Raw genomic sequence first — 22,655 nt, 5'->3', positions numbered from 1 at the left:
AAATAAAAAATAACGAATAATTAGTTTCCTTCTTCGAATAACAAATAACGAATAAAAAATTATTTGTTATTTAATTAAATATTTATTCGAATAACGTCCAACACTGATATGTATATGTATATGTATATATATATATATATATATATATATATATATGAAAAAAACTGGTTGCAAATTTATTATGAATTCATATATTTTTTCTTAAAAACAACTACATATTTTCTTTACATCAATTGATTTCTTTTGTTATTTTGTGTATGAAACTATTAAAATATATAAAGATAATCGAAAAATAAATATTGTACATAAAATATTTTATATAGTTTATATAAAATTATGTCAAAATGATTACAGTATATCTCGTAAACTTCTCAACTTTTGATCATTTTACCCTTATAACTTTATATGCTGAATATTGCAAAGAATCAATTTTTATAAGCAAATCAAAGTGATTCCATTTAATAAAATAAAGATGATCTTAAAATAACTTCATGATCTTCATCCAAGATCAAATTGATAGCACCATCTTATGTTTCCCCTAAAATTACAAAACATTTTTTTTATGGAAGCCTTGGTTTTCGAGAAATATCAATGCATCATTTAAAATGGGCCATCTTATGTATACAAGGTATCTCAGAATTAAACCAAAACAAGCCAATTTTGTCAATAAACCCGTGTCCGCAAATGAATCATTTTGACATTAGAGAAATAGAGTAATAAAGACAAATCTCGCAAACTCGAAAATTTTGATTTTAATGAAACTTTATACACATGTATAGTGGGAGTAAATAGATGAATTTAGAGATTTCCAGTTGCAGTCCAAAAACTGCATTCTAAGAAGTGAATTCGCCTCTTATACATATATAGAGTGTTTTTTTGCTTTTCTCGATATATCTCAAAATTATTCAAGATATCAAAAAATGTTTTATACAAAAGTTTCGTGGTAAAAGCACTTCTATTTAACCACATTAACAAAATTTTGAAAAAATAATTTTTTTCGAAGATTTTTGCCCTTGTTAGTCTTTAATTCTCTAGTGCCAAAACGGTTCATTTGCGAACATGGATTTATTAAAAAAAAATTGACTTTTGGTATCTACTTTGGTGATAACTGTTTGTCGGTTTAATTTAGGAACATCCCATATATAGTCAATTTTCTTATGTCGTCGATAAGATAGACCACGGTCGATAATGCGCGCCGATCCGATTGCAACAGGTGACACGGGGCTGCCAGGTGAACGATGTAGCGCACAAGTAGCTCGTTATCTAGTGGACTAATCTGGCAGCGTAGAAGCTACTCTGGTACAGAGTCGGACAGTCGGTTAATCACAGTTGGTTTCGTATTGTTGTCTACGATAGTACCCTTCACTATCGCGGATGCGAAGTGTTCGGTGGGGAAATCCGAAGTGCGTGCGGCCTTACCGCTACTATCTTCGCCTGGCTAGCCTCTAGCCTGGCACACCCGATCCGAACCGAAGCTCGCCGAGCGGACGTATTAATGTGCCGGTTCACCGTAATCTATCCTCCGGAACAACGACTGAACGACGACTGCTGCTCTTGGTTGTCGTGATTCCGTAAATCGTCACTAGCTGTCCCGCGCGCGATTTCATCACCTTAGCGACTTTACTTTACCTTACCTCTTATCTACCTATTCACTTAGACTTCAATTATCATCTCGCGCTTAAATTTATACATCTTGCATCTTGCACTCGCTCGTTATTCATCCGTCATTATCGTGGTGCCGATCTCTAGCGACCGGATATGAGAAGAGAGTTGTCCGCCACCGCGTCGGAAGTGTGTAGTGCCAGTGTATAGTGCCTTTTAATGGAGCGTGCCGTCGACATATAAGCCGCTCTCGTCGTGTTTCTCGTTACTCGCAACAGGTACGTTGTTGAAAGTTCCGTTTCACGCTTGGGGATTCACAAATCTTCCCTCTCCCCCTTCCATCCTGGCTCTTTCCGTTGTTTCGGCGATTGAATTATGGAGGATTGACTAGATTATTATCCCGAGAAATTATCAGAGTCGAACAGGTTGAAAAAGCGTATTCCAGATGAACAAAGCGAAAGTACATAAACAGAACTGCGAAAATTCGATAAAAATTTGATAAAAATTTCAATTTTTCATTTTGCCGATGAAACACATCTCCACGCGTCATTGCACGATCAGGATTTTCGAGGATTATTTAACGCTGAAGAGCGGGAGCATTATGTATAGGAGAAATTTTGAATTTATATAATTTTTCAAAAGCATCTCTTGATAGAACTTGCTCTTTAAAAAGATACTCTCAAGAAAAGATGTTCTTCATCACTAAAACAGCTATTAAAAAAATCTTACAAAGATAAAAAAAATACATAAAAGTATTAGTACAAATACATAAAAAAATATTCCAACTTTAAACTGTACGCAACAAAAAAAGTATTTATTTTTACAAAGTAATTATAAAAAAATTTTCCCTTAAAAATAAAAATTAAAACTAAATGAAATCAATAGTTAATTAGTCAAGTACTTAGAATTCATTTAGTTGTGAGGATTTGTGATTTACAATAATATTTACCATAATATTAATCTTGCATTTATAGAAATATTATAGATTCGAGAAAAATAAAATGCATTTAATTTTTTTTACAAAATTATATTATTATGTTCCAAATAAATATTTTGTATAAAATAGTATATAAAATAGTATATATAACAGTATATAAAATAGCACTATTTTATTGCATATTTTATTACAAATCGTAAATTATAAAACTACTTAATCCTTATTGCAATACTATCGATCACATTGTCATCACCAATTTCGAATTGAAAAGTGTCCAAGCTGATTAATTTGTTTTAAAATTAATCATAAACTTTACTAAATAGCTTCGAAACGAAAAGAAGATTAAACTGATATACAAAAATTTTGCACATCTGATCTGGAATAAAAATTTACAAAAGATTATCAAAAATCATTATCAATATATTAATAAAAATGTATTTATAATGCGACCCTGACATGTCAAGTTTAGCTGGAATCTTGAATTTAAATAGTTTTTTAAAAGCATCTCTTGCAATTTCCTTAAAAACAGACCTAAAAAAAAAGATTTTAAAAAAAAGTCATCTTAAAACAGTCTTATCAAACGTAGCATTTACTGATAGATACCGGAATTCTCGGTCATTAGTTTTTAATACAAAAAGATTATAATTGAGATATGAAATAGATAAACAACCAAATAACGATAAACTGTACTACAAATGTTGCGTCGATGAATCGAATAGGTCTTTTTACGAGGAAACTTGACGATAGTAATAACTAAGTAATGAAAAAAAAAAAGAAAAACATAACGAGTCTTTAATATAGGTATATGTGAATATCGCGCGTGTGGTGATAATAATAAAAGATGCTGTGATAATAATAAAAGATAAGTATATTTAACTATGAGATAAAGTTATTGATAAATTGATTTTAAGACGAAAAGTGTTTGAAACATGAGTTTTACAATGCACGCAAATACACTTATACATTTAATATATATATATATATATATATATATATATATATATATATATATATATATATATATATATATATATATATATATATATATATATATATATATATATTTATATATATATATATATATATATATATTTATATATATATTACATTTTTCGAATAATAAATATTAGTTTTTCATTTCTGATAATTTTCTAACATATTGAAATTGTATATCATGAATATTAATTTAATATATGGTCATCAATAATTCGTAGAAAAATATCACTCGTGACAGGGCACGTTACGCATTAATAAATTGTAATAATTATAAATTTATTTTCTTCATAATTAATTATTTACACTACACACTCCCAGAGGAAGAGAAAGAGAGAGAGCAGAGAGATAAATAAACAGATATCTAACATTCTGCGCATGTCAAAATCAGTGTTTTTTTATTTCATATTCTTTAAATATTAATTATTGTTTAATAATTATGACGTTTTAAATATAATTTATAATATGATGTAATACAATTTTTACGTTTAACGATTAACGCTAATATTACTAGAAATATGGCTTCTGGAACATTATATGTCTTAATCTGTCTATATATAAATTTTCTTGTAGGGGATGCACTTAAGGATTAAGTTATATAGGCTTCCCCAGCGCTAAAGACGCCTCGTTCGATCACCCATTAAAGTCTCCTACTCGCGCGCATGGCGCTACGCCATTGACCGTTCTCTGCGGATATTTTCAAAGTCAATGACTGCGACTGCTCACGCCCGTGCTTCAAGTTCATGGCGAGACACGAATGTCTATATATGTAAAAAACGAAAGCAACGATTTTAATTCAGAGGGAGCAATAGTAATTTATATACATCTACAACTCCAAAGTTACTCTATATTACTCTACAATCGACGTAAAGTGAGTTTTTATTTTAAATTTTACTATTATTACTTAAAATAAAGATTCATCCCTCGGACATGAGTTGGGATAGTTTAGTTTCTTCGGGATAGGAATATAGAGGAAGGTGCAAAGCCCCTTCTTCTTTCACGCGTTTGATTTATCTACACAAATAAATATAATTATCTACATAAATAAATATGTTAAAAATGTATTTTATAAAATATACATAGTGTCTGAAAATTACATATAAATCATGAAAATTCTTTTATTAATAACTTTTTAATAAACAACAAGAAATGCTTGAACCTTTTAAATGCTCAGGACAGCGATTTTGATGACATATAAGGTCAAAACATAAACATAATAATTCTATGTCTATGGGTCAAAATCATTGAATCCGTTTTTGTAAAGTTTTACCATCATCAATACTTTAAAGTGATATATCTCGAAAATTACATGCGACCCCCAAATAATTCTTAAGTAAAAGTTATTCAAAAAAATTCATCCTTTATAACATATATCAAAATGGAAAAATTGATGAGGTGTCACTTTATAAATATTTATCAAAAAATGTTTAAAATTAATTTTTTTAATTTTTTTATTTAATTGTACATGATCATTTTTCTGCAGATCAAGAAGTGTATATACATTTTTGTAGGATTTTTTATGCACTTTGAGATGACTAAATCTGCGATATGACATTGTGACTCATATGAATGTGATCAGGAACAGAGAAACAAAATGTCTCATCTACAAGAGTCAATTAATAAATAATTAAAAAATTATCAAGTTTTATTATATGTTAATAAAACAAACGAGATTTCAAGAATGAAATTAAATTGAAATTTTATCGGACGATAAAATATATGCATCAACAATCGCATAAACAAATTTTGTTTATTCACGATTTACTGAAAGATTTGCATGTGCTACAGTACGCATGACATATAATACAAAACGTATTTGTAATTAGCATAAAAAAATATCATACATATAAGATTTATCAGGGTAGTATTCTTAGAACAAACGTGGCCAGGAATCTGCCAATCTTTCATAGTTTTTTTCATAATAAATGTACAAATGAAAAATCTCTTTGAATATATAGATATATTTAATTAATAATTAAATTTTTTACATTAAATTATTTTAAACTTGTTTTCTGTTAAAAACAAACTACTGAAACTATCCTAATAATAATGCAAAGCAAATACATTTATTCGCTCAATTTACGGGTTCAATCTGCGAGCGGTAATAATTCTGTCTTTTATCTCGTTTTTCAAAAATATATTGCGCAGCCAAGCGCAAACCGATACATTTCATCTGGAGAGAGAGAATAGAATTTTCTGCATTTCACTAAATTCTATCAATATGATCCGATCCGATATCGAAGAATGGATTTATGTTTTATGTTCTATATTAGATTGCATTAAAATCGTAAAGCGGTGCGTGCACAAGCTCGCGCGCGCGCGCGCGTGTGTGTGTGTGTGTGTGTGAGAGAGAGAGAGATGATATGCATATGTATGTGTTCGTCGTGGAAAGAACTTTAAAAATAATTATCATATAACTCATATAAAGTCATTAATTTTTATTTAATTAGACCATATGTGAGAAAAATTTTTTAAAAACTTATGACTTATACATAATATTACATCATTTTTCCAAAATTAGTCTTCGGTTTGTATGGGTTTAAGAAAAATAATCTAATATATTGTCTACGCTCCGCGCATTGATCCACTTCTTAATCCTTGTTGACCTGTAAAATTGCTCGGAGTCATTCTAACATGAGACGCACGACGCGATCAAAGATTATTCTATAAAACTTATAAATGTTCTGTGACTAAATCATAAATTTCCGTGAATCAATTTCTTAAATTTTTATAATTTCAAGTTTTGTAATTCATTTTTTAGGACTAAACTGACAATGAGTGTGATTTAATTGTATGTAAAGACATATAAATTAATTAAAAGTCTTACAAAAGATCTGCGCAGCGAACATTATATACTTTGAGATCAGCCACCAGTATCAATGTGGTAAAAATGTTCTGGCGAGATATACATAAATACAAGAAAGATTCTAAACACTTAAATTCTGTAAATAACTAAATGCTCAATATTTAAAATTTTTTATTTTACCATGAATGGACAGCTTATCGCGTAAATAAAATTTGTCAATCGAAATAAGTAAACCAATACACAAATATTGCATTTGTATCAATATATTTTATTGTGCATTATCGAGTTGTATAACATCTATCTGATCTGTATATTAAAAATAATATATACCGATTGATATTGAGCAAAACATTTTTATGAGAGAATTTGATTGCATATGATATTTTATGAGTTTATAGTTTGAATAGCTCGTTGCATACTACATATTTAACATTTTATAGATTTTTATATGATTATATATAATTATATACTTTATGATATTATTATCTGCATATATAATGTACTTACTAATTATTTGTATTTAAATATCACTCATGTCAATGAAGCATTTCAATATTATGCGCGTAAATATTTCATTAATAAATGATAAGAGAAGAAAAGCATTTTTATTATTAACAATAAGCGATATATACTGTGCCTAAACGCGCAAATCTTACAAAATAATGCATTCTGTTTAAAAAAAATAATATAGTCTCTTTCACTTTCGTCTTCGGATTTATATCTTATTTGGGCTGAAAAATATGTCATTAAAAACAATATATAAAATGCTTTTTAATTTTTATTTTCGAATTGGTCTTGATTCTGCGATCTGCGGATCTGAACGTGCGATGGCATTCGAACAATATTAAATGGCTGTGCGCACCGGATGAGAGATTGATCTCGAGAAGATTCACGGATCTTATCGAGGCCATATGGCTCGCAACGTAAACTATCTAACCCACTTTTGTGAACAGGTTTTGCGTTGCTACCATAGTAACGGTGATCCGCCAGACATTACCGATGTCTATAGGGATGTTTTTTTCCTTGAAATAGATGCAACGACACATGCGTATGATACACAGTATCGTCAAATTTTTGGGACTCGAAAGTTCAAGTGATTTTTCATAGTTTCTTTAACAGTTTCAATGAATTCCTATGAATTTGTAAATTTCTCTCATATCATATTTCTCTCGAATCTTTACACATATATACAGAGTGTCTTAGAATTAGACCAATAAACTTTAGATAGTTATAAAAGACACTAAAACAAGTCAATTTTACTAATAAATCCAATCCAGGTTCAATGAACCTTTTTGACACTAACAATAAGAAAATCAAAGACAAGATGAACCTCGCGAATCCAAAAATTCTGATTTTGATGAAACTTTACACATGTAGTGGAGGTAAAAATAGATGATTTTAGAAATTTCCAGTTGCGGCTTTAAAATGATTCTAAGGGATGAAATTACTCCTCATATATAAACCGGCTTTTTACTTTCCTCGATATATCTCGAAAATTATTTGAGATATTAAAAAATAATTTTATACAAAAGTTTTATGATAAAAACACTATTTAACACCTCTATTTATTAATAAAATTTTGAAAAAAATAATATTTTTCAAAGATTTTTGTCATTCTTAGTCTTTGATTCTCCAATGCCAAAACGGTTCACGGATTTATCGACAAAATTGGTTTGTTTTATTCTTTACAATCATCTGAAATTTGTCGGTTTAATTTTGGGACACTCTATATATAAAGATACCTGCGTGATAGGTATGTATAAAATTTGCAAATTTTAATACATATAATTTTTTAAAAATCTCTTATTATTCAAAATTATAAACGTACATTTGACGCATATAATTTAATCTTATATATATATATTTTTTTTGTTTCTAGGCAGAGTGCCGACAACCACGACTTAAGAGATGGTCATCGTCACACGGGTAAGTTTGATATAATATTTATATATTTTATATATATATATATATATATATATATATATATATATATATACACACAGTAGTAAGTAGATTATTATTTTCATCTAACCAATTTCTACTTGACGGATTTTGATCACATATGATAATAACAGTATATCATATCAGAATGTTCTATATGTTTGCATATAATGTTTATTACATGAAGCAATTGCATTATCTCATCTTCATTTAGATAATAATAAGATGTGTTATCTACATCTTTATTCTAGATGGAAAAATGCTTTATCTGCCTTAAATTATTTAAGATAATGACTGCATTCAGCAGAACTTAGCCCTTAGTAATCGCTTTATTCTTTAATAAGTATGATTTTTATATTTAGATCCAACCGAGAACTACAGATAAAATATAATCAAAGAATATTAAAGAATCACTAAGCATTGTTAGTATGAAATTATTTATATTATTAAAGAATAGATCTAAAGTATGTTGCGTCATACTGTCTAATACAACGTGCGTAGTACATTCTATTATTTTCACTGCCGAATGTGATTTTTTTAGTTTTGTATAATTTCTCTATTAGTAATATCATAGCGGAAAATATGAAAAAGTATTTAATGAAAAAGTTTATAAGTAAATATTTTTTTTAGGAAGAAAGAAAGAGAGGGAGAGAGAGAGAGAGAGTTGTTACATATTTTTCTTAATTATTTTTTTTTAAGTAATGTTATCTGAATATCTAGATAAGAATATCTGTTATCTAGATAAAAATTAGAATATTATCTAGATGCTTAATTTAATTTATTATTTAAATAAATTTGAAATAAATCATCTTTATCTTATGTAAATTAAAATTATATATCTTATCTTATCTTTATCTAAATGAATTCAATATTATCTATGCAACACTGTTTATATTATACATATTTTGCTGTGTCCGTAATCTGTATTTTATTGATCATAACGAGGATATATTGCAAACAAATTTCCGCAGGTGAAAAGCGGTAGAAATTTGCATGTAAGTGTATTGATGCATCGAATGGCGAAACCAAGCAAAATTCGATGAAGCTGCAATCTCGCACAGTTTAAATTCATTACATTTACCGCTTTCCTCGTCATTCTCAAACACGGTCAGTAGGAATCTGTGACGAGTGAAAATAATCGAACGGGAGTCATCGGGTTCTCTCATTGTAAACAATAATGTACCCATCGCTAAATATTGCTCACGTAGTCATTTTGATGGACAGCGCAGCGAATGAAACGTTGCTTCATATCTTTATGCATATACAACTTCTTATTCTCTCAAATTATTGCTGCATAAACGCTACACTAACCGTTAAAAAAGAAAATCATCAAAATATTTTTCGAAATATTCTATGGTCAAAGATGTAAAAAAATTTAAGATAAGTATATGCAGAGCTATTCGATTTGACAGTGCCGAAAAGGTGTTAAACAATATGCAAATAATATTTCAAGCGTAAGATATTCCAATTGTGTAAAGCAAACTGTAAAGCTATGTCAAAGTGAAATCGTTTTATGAACGATTTCACTTTGACATCGATTATGTGAGAAATCACACTCGACTGGCACAAATTTTGAAAAAAAAAAACAATAATCGATAAGTTCTTATATAGCTCGTTTTATATAGTTTTAACACTTGATAATTAGAAAATAAAATCGTACATAGTATTGCGCAAATCCATGTTCGCTTAATTAGTATTTATTTGATAGCCGGCAATAGTTTCTATATCTATTTATATCTATATATTTTGTAATGTACACTTGTGCTATTGTGACTAATATGCAATAACAATCGAAAACATTTTGCATAAAAGAGAAAAAGAAAAAATTAGATAACGTTGATTATAGACGATTGATTATACGCTATGTTGTCATGCGTACAAAAGGATTGTAGAAATCAAGAAGATTTTGGTCCATTGGCTTTCTTATATTAATAAATATTTATACAATGGATTATACATAAACGAAAGATTGTTTTGTGAAAGATGATGACCGACACACAATTTGTTTTTTGGTCAATTTACATAAAATGTACGAGGTGAAAAATAACAATTTGCTAGGGATTCAAAAATGCGATGCATGCGGCAAGTCCAAAAACTTTATTTAACAAGCTTACGTGTCAGTATGCCTTCCTCCAGCTTCTCTCACAGCTCAATCTTTTGGGATAAAATCTTAAAGTAATACTTCCGCGACAACTTCAACCAAAAGTTTTGTCTCATGTATATGTCTAAGAGATCGATAATTTAAACGGTCGTAGAAAAATTTCATTGTATAAAAATCTATAAAGTATAATATCTATAAAACATATAATATTGACATGATACTTTCTAATGGTATAATAATACAAGGAATATTATTTATCATCAATAACAAAACTTTTGTTTTAATTAATTATTTTTGTTATGCCGGTGGGAGTAAATTTTTTGCTAGGTCTATCCACGCTGTGCTTCGCTGTCGTTCCTTTTTTCTCTTCACGCGATAATTAGCTCGCCCAATATGTCTAATAATACAAAAGATATCATGCTTCTCAAGCCTGTGTCTTCAAAATTAGACGGTAAATCATCCTCTGATTTTGTCAGAATATTCGTGTAATCTCTCTCTAATATTCTCTTATTTTTTATTCCATTCGTAAATGTAGTTTTAACGGTAAAATTAAAAATGTGTTGTTGGTGCATGTTTTGTACATGGATTACGTGCAAATCATGCCAACTTCAAATCTAAATATCTTGACTTAGAGACGGCAAATCTCATTTAAATTCCACAGATATTTAAATAATATATCTAATAATGTGTACGTCAAGTTTTAAATTCTTAATGAAATCTTCCGCGGAGATATCATCTTAACAATTCTGAAATAAATTAGTGTAGAATTCTATATTGTACGAAGAGTATATATTGTATTTTATCAAAATGATGCGCGAATAAGAGATGGCGCGCGAATTTTGAAATGGATAGTCAGTTAATTAGGCATAATTAGCAGTTTTTTATTACTTCGTGAACAAACATCATCTTTGTATTTTGCGCAAATAAAACTGGCAGTTGTCGCATAACGGAATGTGAATCATTTATGTGCCATATTATTGTCTTTTATCGCGAAAACCAATTAAGTCCATTCGATATCACAACTTGAATGAAACAAATTGAAAAATCGTGATGAATGATGTAGTATAGTTTTTATTTCAAGTATATGGTTGGAGGAAGAAACAACGTTGTGTGTATTTTGCGGTAATGGTGAGGAATTGTGTAAATCATTATAGAGAAAGAAATAATTATTAAAAATAGGAAAGGAAAGTAAGGAAATAAATAAAATAAAATCGCGTAGATTGCATGGATGATTCAAATTACAAAAAGAAAAGTTAGATTCTAATATAATAAATATAATATAATATAATAACAAAAAAGGAAACAGGCAAACAAGAGCCAAAGCGCAATGCAAATGAGTCAAATTCTTTAAAATTCTTCTTTAATCAAACTTGTTATAAATGAAATTTGAAAAGAATTTTGAAAAATGTGATTGCGCCTCATTTAATGCGCTTTGGCTCTCATTTGCCTGTTTCTTTTTTTGTTATATTCATCAAACTACAGAGTTTGACTTATTTATTGAAATGCGTTCCTTGTAGATTTTAAAGAATTAGTTGCCACTTTTTGCTTGGCTTATAGCGAATTAAAGGGCAAAAAGTTTCAAAACAATTTTTGTTTTAAACATTAAAATACAACAACGAAAATCATCATCTCAAAAAAAATTGATTTTATTATTAATTTTTCTATTTCTTTTATCTATCAATTGTGAATAATCTGCAATTAAATTAAGCAAGACAGTTTAATTAAAGCTCATCGAACTCCCACTGTATGAAATGCTTCATGCAGTTCCGTATGTTGCAACTGTTTGCATGCGTATAGTATGTACGTGTGGCACGAGCTTGGGCACGATCTTTCTGTGAAATGAACAATCGGAACGTATACGTGTATCAAATATACGAATACGAGATCGTATATTTGATACACGTATACGTTCCGATTGTTCATTTCACCGGAACATCGAAAGAGCCCATCCGTTCCTCGTCTTGAAATAAAAGCCTCTTCTATCTTTTGCTTCCACCAGCAGCTTTACTTTCGCTTGTCGAACTTTCAATACCGTTTGATTAACAAGTATATGAAAATGTTAGTGTATATATTTTAAATAACATTGTGTATATGTTATTTAATTATATATTTTTTAAAATAATTTATAATAATTATTTTTAATGTATAATTTCTGTTTTTCACTCTCGTTTTTGCTCGCTGGCTTGAAAATTAATTTAGACCATTGTATTTAATCATAATAGAGTAATGGGAAAGTATTGTTTGTTAAGAATTTTTTAATCCTTTGAGGATGGCTATTTTTTTTAATCAAATTTTTACAAAAATTGTAAAAAGTATTTATTTAAGTATGAAAACATAATTATTTAATTAAAAATCAGTTAAAGTATTATAAGATATTTCTTGAAACAATCAGTTACACAGAGTCTAACACATCACATTCTATGCATTCTTATCTTGATTCTGATTTTCTCTCTTTTTTTTTAATGACACATCTTTGTTTTCTTTTTTATTAGGCTTAGATTATAAGAGAAGGGAAGTGCCTACATCTCATTTAAATAAATGCACTCCATATAATGCACTCCATTAATCTTACGCGTTATGAAGTTTGAACGCGATGCAATCCTTGTGCTCTCCTGATCTAATTATAAATGCTAATAATAAGAGAGAGCGAACCGATCTAATATGCGACACAATTTAATAAAATTAAAAGCGATCAATATAAGAAAAAAATACATTGTGTAAATAATTGTGAAATAACATCTTTTTATTCCTTCGCACTGCGCACCACGCCGAATGATAAAGCATACAGTTATTACAACGGTACTATCATAACTCAATTTAGATACTCTTGATACTCTTTCGCATTAATACAAATTTCATATTTCGCGTTGATTGATCCTTATTTCTTGTAGATATTTGCAAACGTGAGAATTTTTTATTGCTATAAATATTTCTACCAGCCAAGTTGTAAATTACTCAATAACGTGAATTATTAACGTGACTTATATTTTAATTAGTATAGTCATCAACGAGATATGATTAAAGACCGGTGGTCTTACGGGATTTAGTGTAATTGGAAAAAAAAATTTGATGTGTGTTATTTTAGTCTATCTAGTTATTGTTTTATTATAAAAAATGTATAAATCTTTTATGTAACTGCTTCAAGAACAACAACATAAATATTTTATTGTAAAATTAATGTTTTATTATCGACAATGCAAAGATTTACTTACCTACAGTAGCGTGACAAAATTTTTTTCGAGTAATATACTAAATTCTATAAGACCATGGGTCTTTAATGATATCTTGTCGGTATTTTTAATAATAAAATAATAACTGGATGAATTAAAATCACTGTATGAATTAAATAATTCATGTAATTATTTTCGATGCAGTCAAACGGCTGATAATGTCAACATTCTCCAATTATCTCCCGGCCCCCCGGGCCCATTTGATTGTCACAAAAATTTACCCAGGACTGTCTGTCTTTAATAGTATCTCGTCGGTGGTATAGTCCATGAAGTAAGAGAAAGGAGAGATATCTCGATAGAGTGCAAAAAAGTAGTCACAAAAGATGTTCCGTATATGGCCAGGTGTGCCGAATAGAATAACTTGGACCATTTTGTCGCCATCTTGAATATTCATATATGTGTTACATTTAGTTGTATTAGTAATTGGCAAAAATGTGTTAGCGATACATTATTTACTAAATTATTACCACAAACTAAATGTAACATTACACATATGAATATTCAAGATGGCCACGAAATGGTCCAAGTTATTCTATTTAGCAAACCTGGCCACATACGGAACATTTTTCGTGATCATTTCTAATCTAGGTAGATAATTCTCCTTACTTTTCCTTCATGGTATAGTCCTAATTATTGCGTCTATGTGTAACGCTAATGCCACATTCACTACTTTTGACAATTATTTAGCTTACATATACATATGTCGTATTTAATCACACTAGCGTAGACATATGTGGAAAACTGCTTTATTGAATACCTATTAACAATAAGAATAAAAATAGAAGCACGCCTAATATTCTGTTTTAATGTGATGATTATAAATTCACTCTATGTAGAAGAAGAAGAAAAAAAAAAAAAAAACGAATTCCCAAAGATTTTTTTTTGTACTTTGAAGATTAGAGAATTTTCATGCAATTTACAATTTTTCAAAAATTCTGTCTTTGATAATTTTGCTTTTATACGGGATGATTCAAATCTTTGAATGTAAAAAAATTATATTGTGGAAAATGTACCAATGATAGAAATAATCTTGTAATTAAAATTTAATAACTAAGCAAAGGTTACATGTACACAATAATATTGTACAATGTTACAAAAGGTGTTTGAAGAGGCGATCATCACGTTCAATGTAAGGCTTATATCGATTCAGAATTACTGAATATCATTACTGTTCGAAAGTTACTATATTCCGACTCCTCTATACGCTCGTGAAGTTTATCAGTAACCTTTTGAATCATCTTGTATTGTAGGCAGTCCGCCAATAAGCCAAGTTTATGAATTATGTGTGTGTTATATATATATATATATATATATATATATATATATATATATATATATTCAATTACATATTCAATATCTTAACAAAAAATGTTGTACATATTTTTTAGTGTAATTTTTAGTAATAAAAAAATGAAAATGTATGCAAATAAAAAATTTTATAAAAATTATGTTTTTTTCAGTACATTTGTAAATCTAGCATTTGAAACTTAAATGACTTTGTGTTTTTCCTTTGCATGAGTAAAAAGCATTAAAAAACGCATACAATAAAAAAAACTTATTTTAGAAAGTTGCACCCAAAATTTTTACAATATTTTCTTTATCTGAAATTTTGACAAAAATATCTCAGGGAATTTTCAAAGAACTCAAAGAATTCAAAAATACATAAGGAAATTTTCAGAGAATTCCTTTTACAAGATTAAATAGATAGTTTGTTCAATAAATGAAGAAATGTTTAAATATGTAAAAATGGAGAAATGCAAACTTATATTACACTATGTTAAATTACCACAATTATCCTAATAATGATGACGCGTAATAATATTTAACAAGATAATTATTACACAATCGTGTTATGCTCCACACTTTGAGATCACATTTTAATAAAACGTGCTTGAACCGGAATGTTTTCACGGGAAAAAATACAATTACGAATCACACAATTTCCATTGAACCGCATCATATTGCGGTAAAATTCTGGCAAAGAAGGAAGACATGCAATATATTGAAATCTTTGCAGGGGGATTATATATGGATAGAACCAATCTCAGGAAGAGAATTTGACGTCGCGATCGGAGCGCGAGTAATCTCAGCAGAAGGTAGACGTATTCAAGTAAAGGACGACGACAACAAGGTATTATTATAATATTATTGTCGTGTATATTTTTACTTATTTTGGAAGAAAATCCAAGATTTTTATCTGATCGTTAGAGTAATAATATCGCAAAAAGATCTAATGGCATTTTATAAGGTTGAAAGTAATATTGTACTGGTACATATAATGCAAGTGATTACAAAAACATCTTTTACAAATTAAAAAATAAAGTCTCAATTTTAACAGTTTTTTGATTAATTCTAAATGTATTGTATAAAAAAATTTGCAAATTTGAGACTTATAATCGATATCTTGGATTAATTGAATCTATTTGGAGCCCACTAAAATTCTAAAAATGACATCCGTCGACGGAAGTGTGTTTTGCTAAAATAAAATAAAATCCGATCGTGAAGAATGTAAGAATTTTACTGCTCGCACTTTTCCTAAGAGGCCCAATTATTCTATTTTAATTCATTGACGAGAAAATAACTCCGCAGGAACAATGGTTAACACCAGAGAGACGAATAAAAGCCATGCATGCCACCTCGGTGCAAGGTGTAGAAGATATGATCAGTTTAGGAGACCTCCATGAAGCGGGAATTCTGCGAAATTTATTAATACGTTACAACGAGAATCTCATTTACGTAAGTATATGAATACGACAACCGTACGTCGCAAACACAATGTGTAACAATGTGAAAATAATAATTTTGCAGACATACACAGGCTCCATTCTGGTCGCCGTTAATCCATATCAGATACTACCTATTTATACCGCGGAACAAATCAAACTCTACAAAGATCGTAAAATCGGAGAGCTTCCACCACACATATTTGCCATCGGCGATAATAGTTATGCACACATGAACCGATACGGCCAGGATCAGTGCATAGTAATTAGGTACGAGAGGTTTCTGCATATGTGACACTAAAGGGGAAGTCAAAGGCGATTTATGTTGCGCGACTTCACAAAACGCTTGATGATCAATCATTTCAAATGACATTTTGTTAAATAAATGAAGTCTGCAAAGAAGATAATTAATTTCATAAAATTTATTAGAGACTTTTGACAACTTCGAAGAGTTTGAAGCTTCGAAGAATATATTCGTGCGATATATGTAATTATTTAACATTAATTATTGTAACATTAGATATTTTATATTCGGATTTTATCATATAACTTTATAAATATGTATGTCGGTACACAGTAATCGCGATACTATTACTATTATTACTATTACTATTACTATTATATTAAATTAACAATTGTATAATTTTGATTCTTTGAAACTTTGAAGATTAGAAGTATCGTTATTTTAAAGGTTCGAAGCTTCGAAACTTTGTAGCTTCAAAACTTTGATCTTCGAAGATTTTAATGCCAAAGCTTTGAATCTTTGAAGCAAAACTCGAAATCTTCAAAGCCAATCGCCAGCCCTAATATTTATTATTTTGAAAATATAGTTATATATAAATAAATATATTATAAAAGAGAGAGCATGCGCGTTATTAATACAAATTATATATTATAACTCACATACAATTCTTTTCCTTTGTATTATTAATGAAAAAAAAAAATCTTTTACTTTAGCGGCGAGAGCGGAGCCGGAAAAACAGAAAGCACGAAATTAATTCTGCAATATTTAGCAGCGATTAGCGGAAAGCATTCATGGATCGAACAGCAAATCTTGGAAGCAAATCCGATACTCGAAGGTAAAATTGTTATAATCTTGTATCTAAATTAAAGTATCCAAATTAATTAATGGATGATCAAACGACATTTTATTATAGCCTTTGGCAATGCAAAAACCGTGAGAAACGACAACTCTTCCCGTTTTGGCAAATATATTGATATCCACTTCAACGAGCAAGGTGTAATAGAAGGAGCCAAGATAGAACAATATCTTCTAGAAAAATCACGGATCGTATATCAAAGCGCAGATGAGAGAAATTATCATATTTTTTATTGCATGTTAGCTGGCCTTTCGAGGGAAGAGAAACAAAAGCTCGAACTGGAGGATGCATCTACATACAAATATCTCATAGGAGTAAGTAAATAAAATTAATAATAATAATAATAGTATATATATATATATATATATATACATATATATATATATATATATATATATATATATTTTTTTTTCCGATTCAGTTTGGCCCAATCTACCTTCACTTCGAGTGTGTTAAAAATTTTGGAACACCCTGTGTGTATATATATATATATATATATATATATATATATATATGTGTGCGTGCGTGCGTGCGTGCGTGCGTGCGTGCGTGCGTGCGTGCGTGCGTGCGTGCGTGCGTGCGTGCGTGCGTGCGTGTGGTCGTGTGTATTATATATATTATTTGTTTTATTAATATTAACATTAAACATTCTAATATTACTATTAAATTAATATCAATATTAACATTAAAACATTCTAATGTTGTTTACTAATATTTTTACATTATAAATATAAAATAAGTAATTTTAAAAAATTCTTTTTATTTCACATAATTGCATTTTTTAAATGCATATGAGCAAACAATACATTTAGATAAAAAAAAATTTTTTGACAAAATCGGGAAATTTGAACTGCTGCGTGAAAAAACGAACGCTTCCCATTTAGCTACTTGATAGTGTTGAAAGTAAGACAAATTTAATCGTTACCTATTTTATATACTTGTATGCTTCTTACGTTTACAATATTTTTATTTCAAAGGTAATAAAAAGGGGGAAAATAATTTTTAATATAGATATAAGTTATACAATACATAAAATGAAAAATGTATTTTATTGTACGTAACACTTTATGAAGATAACAAAAATATTATATAAAATAAATTATTTTATAAAAATTATTTTTTTTTTAAATTGTTTTATCGAAATTTATTTTAATAATACTTTTATATGCGGAACGTTCCACAATACTTATGTACATCTGTATTTACACAATATCTGTACAATTGAAAAAAAATAATGCAATTGTTAGTTTATGAAATTGCGATTACGATTGTTAAACAATAATGCCAAACAAGAATTGACAACCGTGCTATTTCCCGTTGATATGATACACAAAGTATCAATAGTCACAAAGCAACAAATTCTATTATTCTTCTACTATTCTATTATTATTGATTATCAAACAATATTTAATTGCACGTATAATTTTAATTATAATTTAAACACATATATTCACATATATATATATACGCAAATATAAAATTTGCAAAAAGTGCGTGCGTGCACGCACACGCACACATACACACACACACACACATTATTATATCAATTAAAGTATTATAGTATTATATTAATATCGGACGCGCACGCTTGTATTATTTTTTATAAAATAAAAATTTTATATAAAATAATTTAAAAACGCTTTTTTTGATATATTTTTATTTTGCTTTTTATTACACATATGCTCTATCAATATTCAATATACATAATTGTTATTTTTATCTTCAGGGTGGCGGCATTACTTGCGAAGGGCGTGACGACGCGGCCGAATTTGCAGACATAAGATCGGCTATGAAGGTTTTGCTATTCTCCGATATGGAAATCTGGGAAGTGCTTAAATTGCTTGCGGCTTTATTACACATTGGCAATATAAAGTACAGAGCCACTGTCGTAGGTATGAAACTTAATTACGCAAATTATTATAAATAATGTTGACATTAGGACAGATCTAATTTTTTTCCACTCATGACGTCCAGATAATTTGGACGCTACGGAGATAACGGAACAAACAAATGTACATAGGGTGGCATATTTATTGGGAGTGCCAGGACAATCTTTGATAGACGCGCTCACTCGCAGAACTATATTTGCACATGGTGAGACAGTAGTAAGTATTTCTTTTTCATATAAGATTGTGAAATTTTTATCACAAACGAATTATCATGACGTATTCTGTCGAAACTGTATCATTCGTAGGTTTCCACATTGTCGAGAGAACAATCAGTCGACATCAGAGATGCGTTCGTGAAAGGGATATACGGCCGATTATTTATACACATTGTAAAGAAAATTAACGAGGCCATATATAGGCCGAAGAACAATTCCCGTAGCGCTATAGGCGTGCTAGATATCTTCGGCTTCGAAAATTTCAATCACAATAGTTTTGAGCAGTTTTGTATCAACTATGCCAACGAGAATCTCCAGCAATTCTTCGTTCAACATATATTTAAATTGGAACAAGAAGAATACAATCACGAAGGCATAAATTGGCAACACATAGAATTTGTTGACAATCAAGACGCCTTAGATCTGATAGCTATCAAGCAGCTCAACATTATGGCACTTATCGATGAGGAATCGAAATTTCCAAAAGTACAAATGCGCTATTTTATAAGCTTCAGATAATTTAAGAGTATTAATAAAAAACATTAAAATCTCTTAAATCTCTAATAATCGGAAAGAAATTGTCAAAAACTGAAAAATATTTATTTACTATCCGTAATTTTAAATATTTATCAATTTTTTTCAGGGCACAGATCAAACCATGTTGGCGAAGATCCATAAAACTCATGGCAGTCATAAAAATTATTTGAAACCAAAATCGGATATTAACACGTCTTTCGGCCTGAATCATTTTGCGGGGGTCGTCTTTTACGACACTAGGAGCTTTCTAGAGAAAAACAGGGATACATTCAGTGCGGACCTCTTACAACTTATTCACATATCGTCGAATAAATTTCTCCAAGCTTGCTTTGTCGAAGACATTGGAATGGGATCGGAAACTAGGAAGAGAGCGCCCACATTATCGACGCAATTCAAAAAATCGCTGGATTCTCTCATGAAAACCTTATGCAGTTGCCAACCTTTCTTCATAAGATGTATCAAGCCAAACGAATATAAAAAACCGATGGTAAGCATTTTCTCTTAATATTTTTTTTTACTTAATTCCATCGTAATAATCATAACGATCTTACAAACATAAAATTTGATTCCAGATGTTTGATCGAGGTCTTTGCTGTCGACAATTAAGATACTCCGGCATGATGGAGACCATCAGGATTCGTCGGGCTGGTTACCCTATTCGTCATTCCTTTCCCGAGTTTGTGGAAAGATATCGATTTCTCATCTCTGGTATTCCACCTGCGCATAAGGTAGATAATTTGTTAAATAAGTTATTTTTCTTGTTAATATATAAAATCCAAAGAGCAGGATCTTGCTTTGACTGGCTGGATCATGCCTAGATCTTGCATTGACTGGCTAAATCATATACTGATTTTGATTGGCAGAACTGTCAATTTTTATTCATCAAACTGATTTACACACAAGATGCCCTTCATATGACCTTTAGGGGTCAATCTGACCTCAAATATCACATATTTTTAACGTAAAATTTCCTTCTCTCGATTTCCGGTGTTAATAATGGGTCATTCCATTTGAAAAACTAAAGTCAACTTTGGAATCACCTTGAAGAAGGTCGTCTACGATAAACTTAAGGTTACCATTGGATGTCTCTCTCAAAATCCAACAACTTTCTCTAAAACATTTTTTCCGACCACTTTCTGTGATGTTAATCGGGGTGCATAATTAAAATGGAATACCCTGTATATAGTACACATACATATGCACATACACGCCTCTCTTCCTTTTCTCTTTTTGTCAATTCTCTTAATTAAAAAAACTTGTATCGTTAATTTTAGGTGGACTGTCGTGCGGCGACTTCAAAAATTTGTCATGCGGTATTAGGTCGATCGGATTATCAGCTTGGGCACACTAAAGTTTTTCTCAAGGATGCTCACGACCTCTTTCTCGAGCAGGAGCGCGACCGTGTATTGACGCGGAAGATATTGATATTACAGCGCAACATTCGCGGCTGGGTCTATAGGAGGAGATTTTTAAAGATGAGGATGGCGGCAAAGATCGTACAGAAGTATTGGCGGGGCTATGCTCAACGTCAACGATACAAACGCATGCGGATCGGTTACATGCGACTACAGGCACTCATCAGATCACGCGTGTTGTCGCATAGATTCAGACACTTGCGCGGCCATATCGTAGCACTTCAGGCGCGAGCACGAGGTCACCTAGTGCGTAAGATGTACCAGAAGAAGTTGTGGGCTATAGTGAAGATACAGGCGCACGTGAGAAGACTGATTGCGCAAAGACGATACAAGAAGACCAAATATGAGTATAGATTGCATGTAGAAGCGCTGCGATTGCGAAAGAAGGAAGAACGCGAATTGAAGGATCAGGGCAATAAGCGAGCCAAGGAGATCGCGGAACAAAATTACAGGGTAAAATAAATCTCTCTCATTCTATATTTATTATCATAACCAACGAAAGAAACTGAATTTCTCACTTTTTATAGTTATCGAAGGTAAAAAAAAATGTATCTAATATTATTTTTTCTTTGTTATTTGTATTGTATCACAAGTTTAATTAGTTTTTCTTTTTCATTATATACGTATATAAGTATAAAAAAATCTCATAAGAACTAACAAGAACTAGCAAGTACTTACAGCGAAAACATGAATTATCTCTTGAGAACTTTGACCAATTTCTTTTAACAAGTCACGATCACAATTCACATAATCATTGTGAATTCTCTATGACTTTGTACAAATTTTAGGAGCGCATGCAAGAGCTAGAGCGGAAGGAAATCGAAATGGAGCTTGAAGACAGACGGCGAATGGAAATTAAGAAGAATTTGATTAACGATGCAGCCAAGAAACAAGATGAACCGGTCGATGATAGTAAGCTAGTCGAAGCCATGTTTGATTTCTTGCCAGACTCCAGTAGCGAGGCTCCAACTCCGGCGAGAGAAACATCTGTATTTAACGTAAGTCATAATGTTTTTATATTTTCTTGTTAAAAATTGACTATATAAGTAAATGAGTGAAGATCAGAAATAAGGTAAATAGAAATTTTGCTCTACTGCGACTAATAGTAGAAATTTCTATTTATTCAATAGGAGCAAAAAAAAACATATTTTGTTTTCTCAATAGGA

At 30.1% G+C, this 22,655-nt stretch overlaps 1 protein-coding gene across 1 annotated transcript in view; it reads left to right on the top strand.

Moving 5' to 3' along the window:
- Positions 1–909: 909 nt before the first annotated feature.
- The window catches only part of LOC126849751 (myosin-VIIa), a 28,657-nt gene continuing 6,911 nt past the window's right edge, over positions 910–22,655 (top strand). The window contains exons 1-14 of the mRNA XM_050591929.1: positions 910–1,880; positions 8,218–8,264; positions 15,628–15,741; positions 16,200–16,346; positions 16,419–16,603; positions 17,291–17,412; positions 17,491–17,747; positions 19,160–19,325; positions 19,408–19,538; positions 19,628–20,023; positions 20,181–20,561; positions 20,647–20,802; positions 21,349–21,942; positions 22,278–22,487. Coding sequence (XP_050447886.1) covers positions 8,247–8,264; positions 15,628–15,741; positions 16,200–16,346; positions 16,419–16,603; positions 17,291–17,412; positions 17,491–17,747; positions 19,160–19,325; positions 19,408–19,538; positions 19,628–20,023; positions 20,181–20,561; positions 20,647–20,802; positions 21,349–21,942; positions 22,278–22,487 — 2,877 coding nt within the window. The 5' untranslated portion in view covers positions 910–1,880; positions 8,218–8,246. The remainder of the gene's footprint in view (positions 1,881–8,217; positions 8,265–15,627; positions 15,742–16,199; positions 16,347–16,418; positions 16,604–17,290; positions 17,413–17,490; positions 17,748–19,159; positions 19,326–19,407; positions 19,539–19,627; positions 20,024–20,180; positions 20,562–20,646; positions 20,803–21,348; positions 21,943–22,277; positions 22,488–22,655) is intronic.

Source organism: Cataglyphis hispanica, chromosome 5 (assembly GCF_021464435.1).
Source record: "Cataglyphis hispanica isolate Lineage 1 chromosome 5, ULB_Chis1_1.0, whole genome shotgun sequence".
NCBI classification, from domain to species: domain Eukaryota; kingdom Metazoa; phylum Arthropoda; class Insecta; order Hymenoptera; family Formicidae; genus Cataglyphis; species Cataglyphis hispanica.
This window is presented reverse-complemented; position numbering and strand designations above follow the sequence as displayed.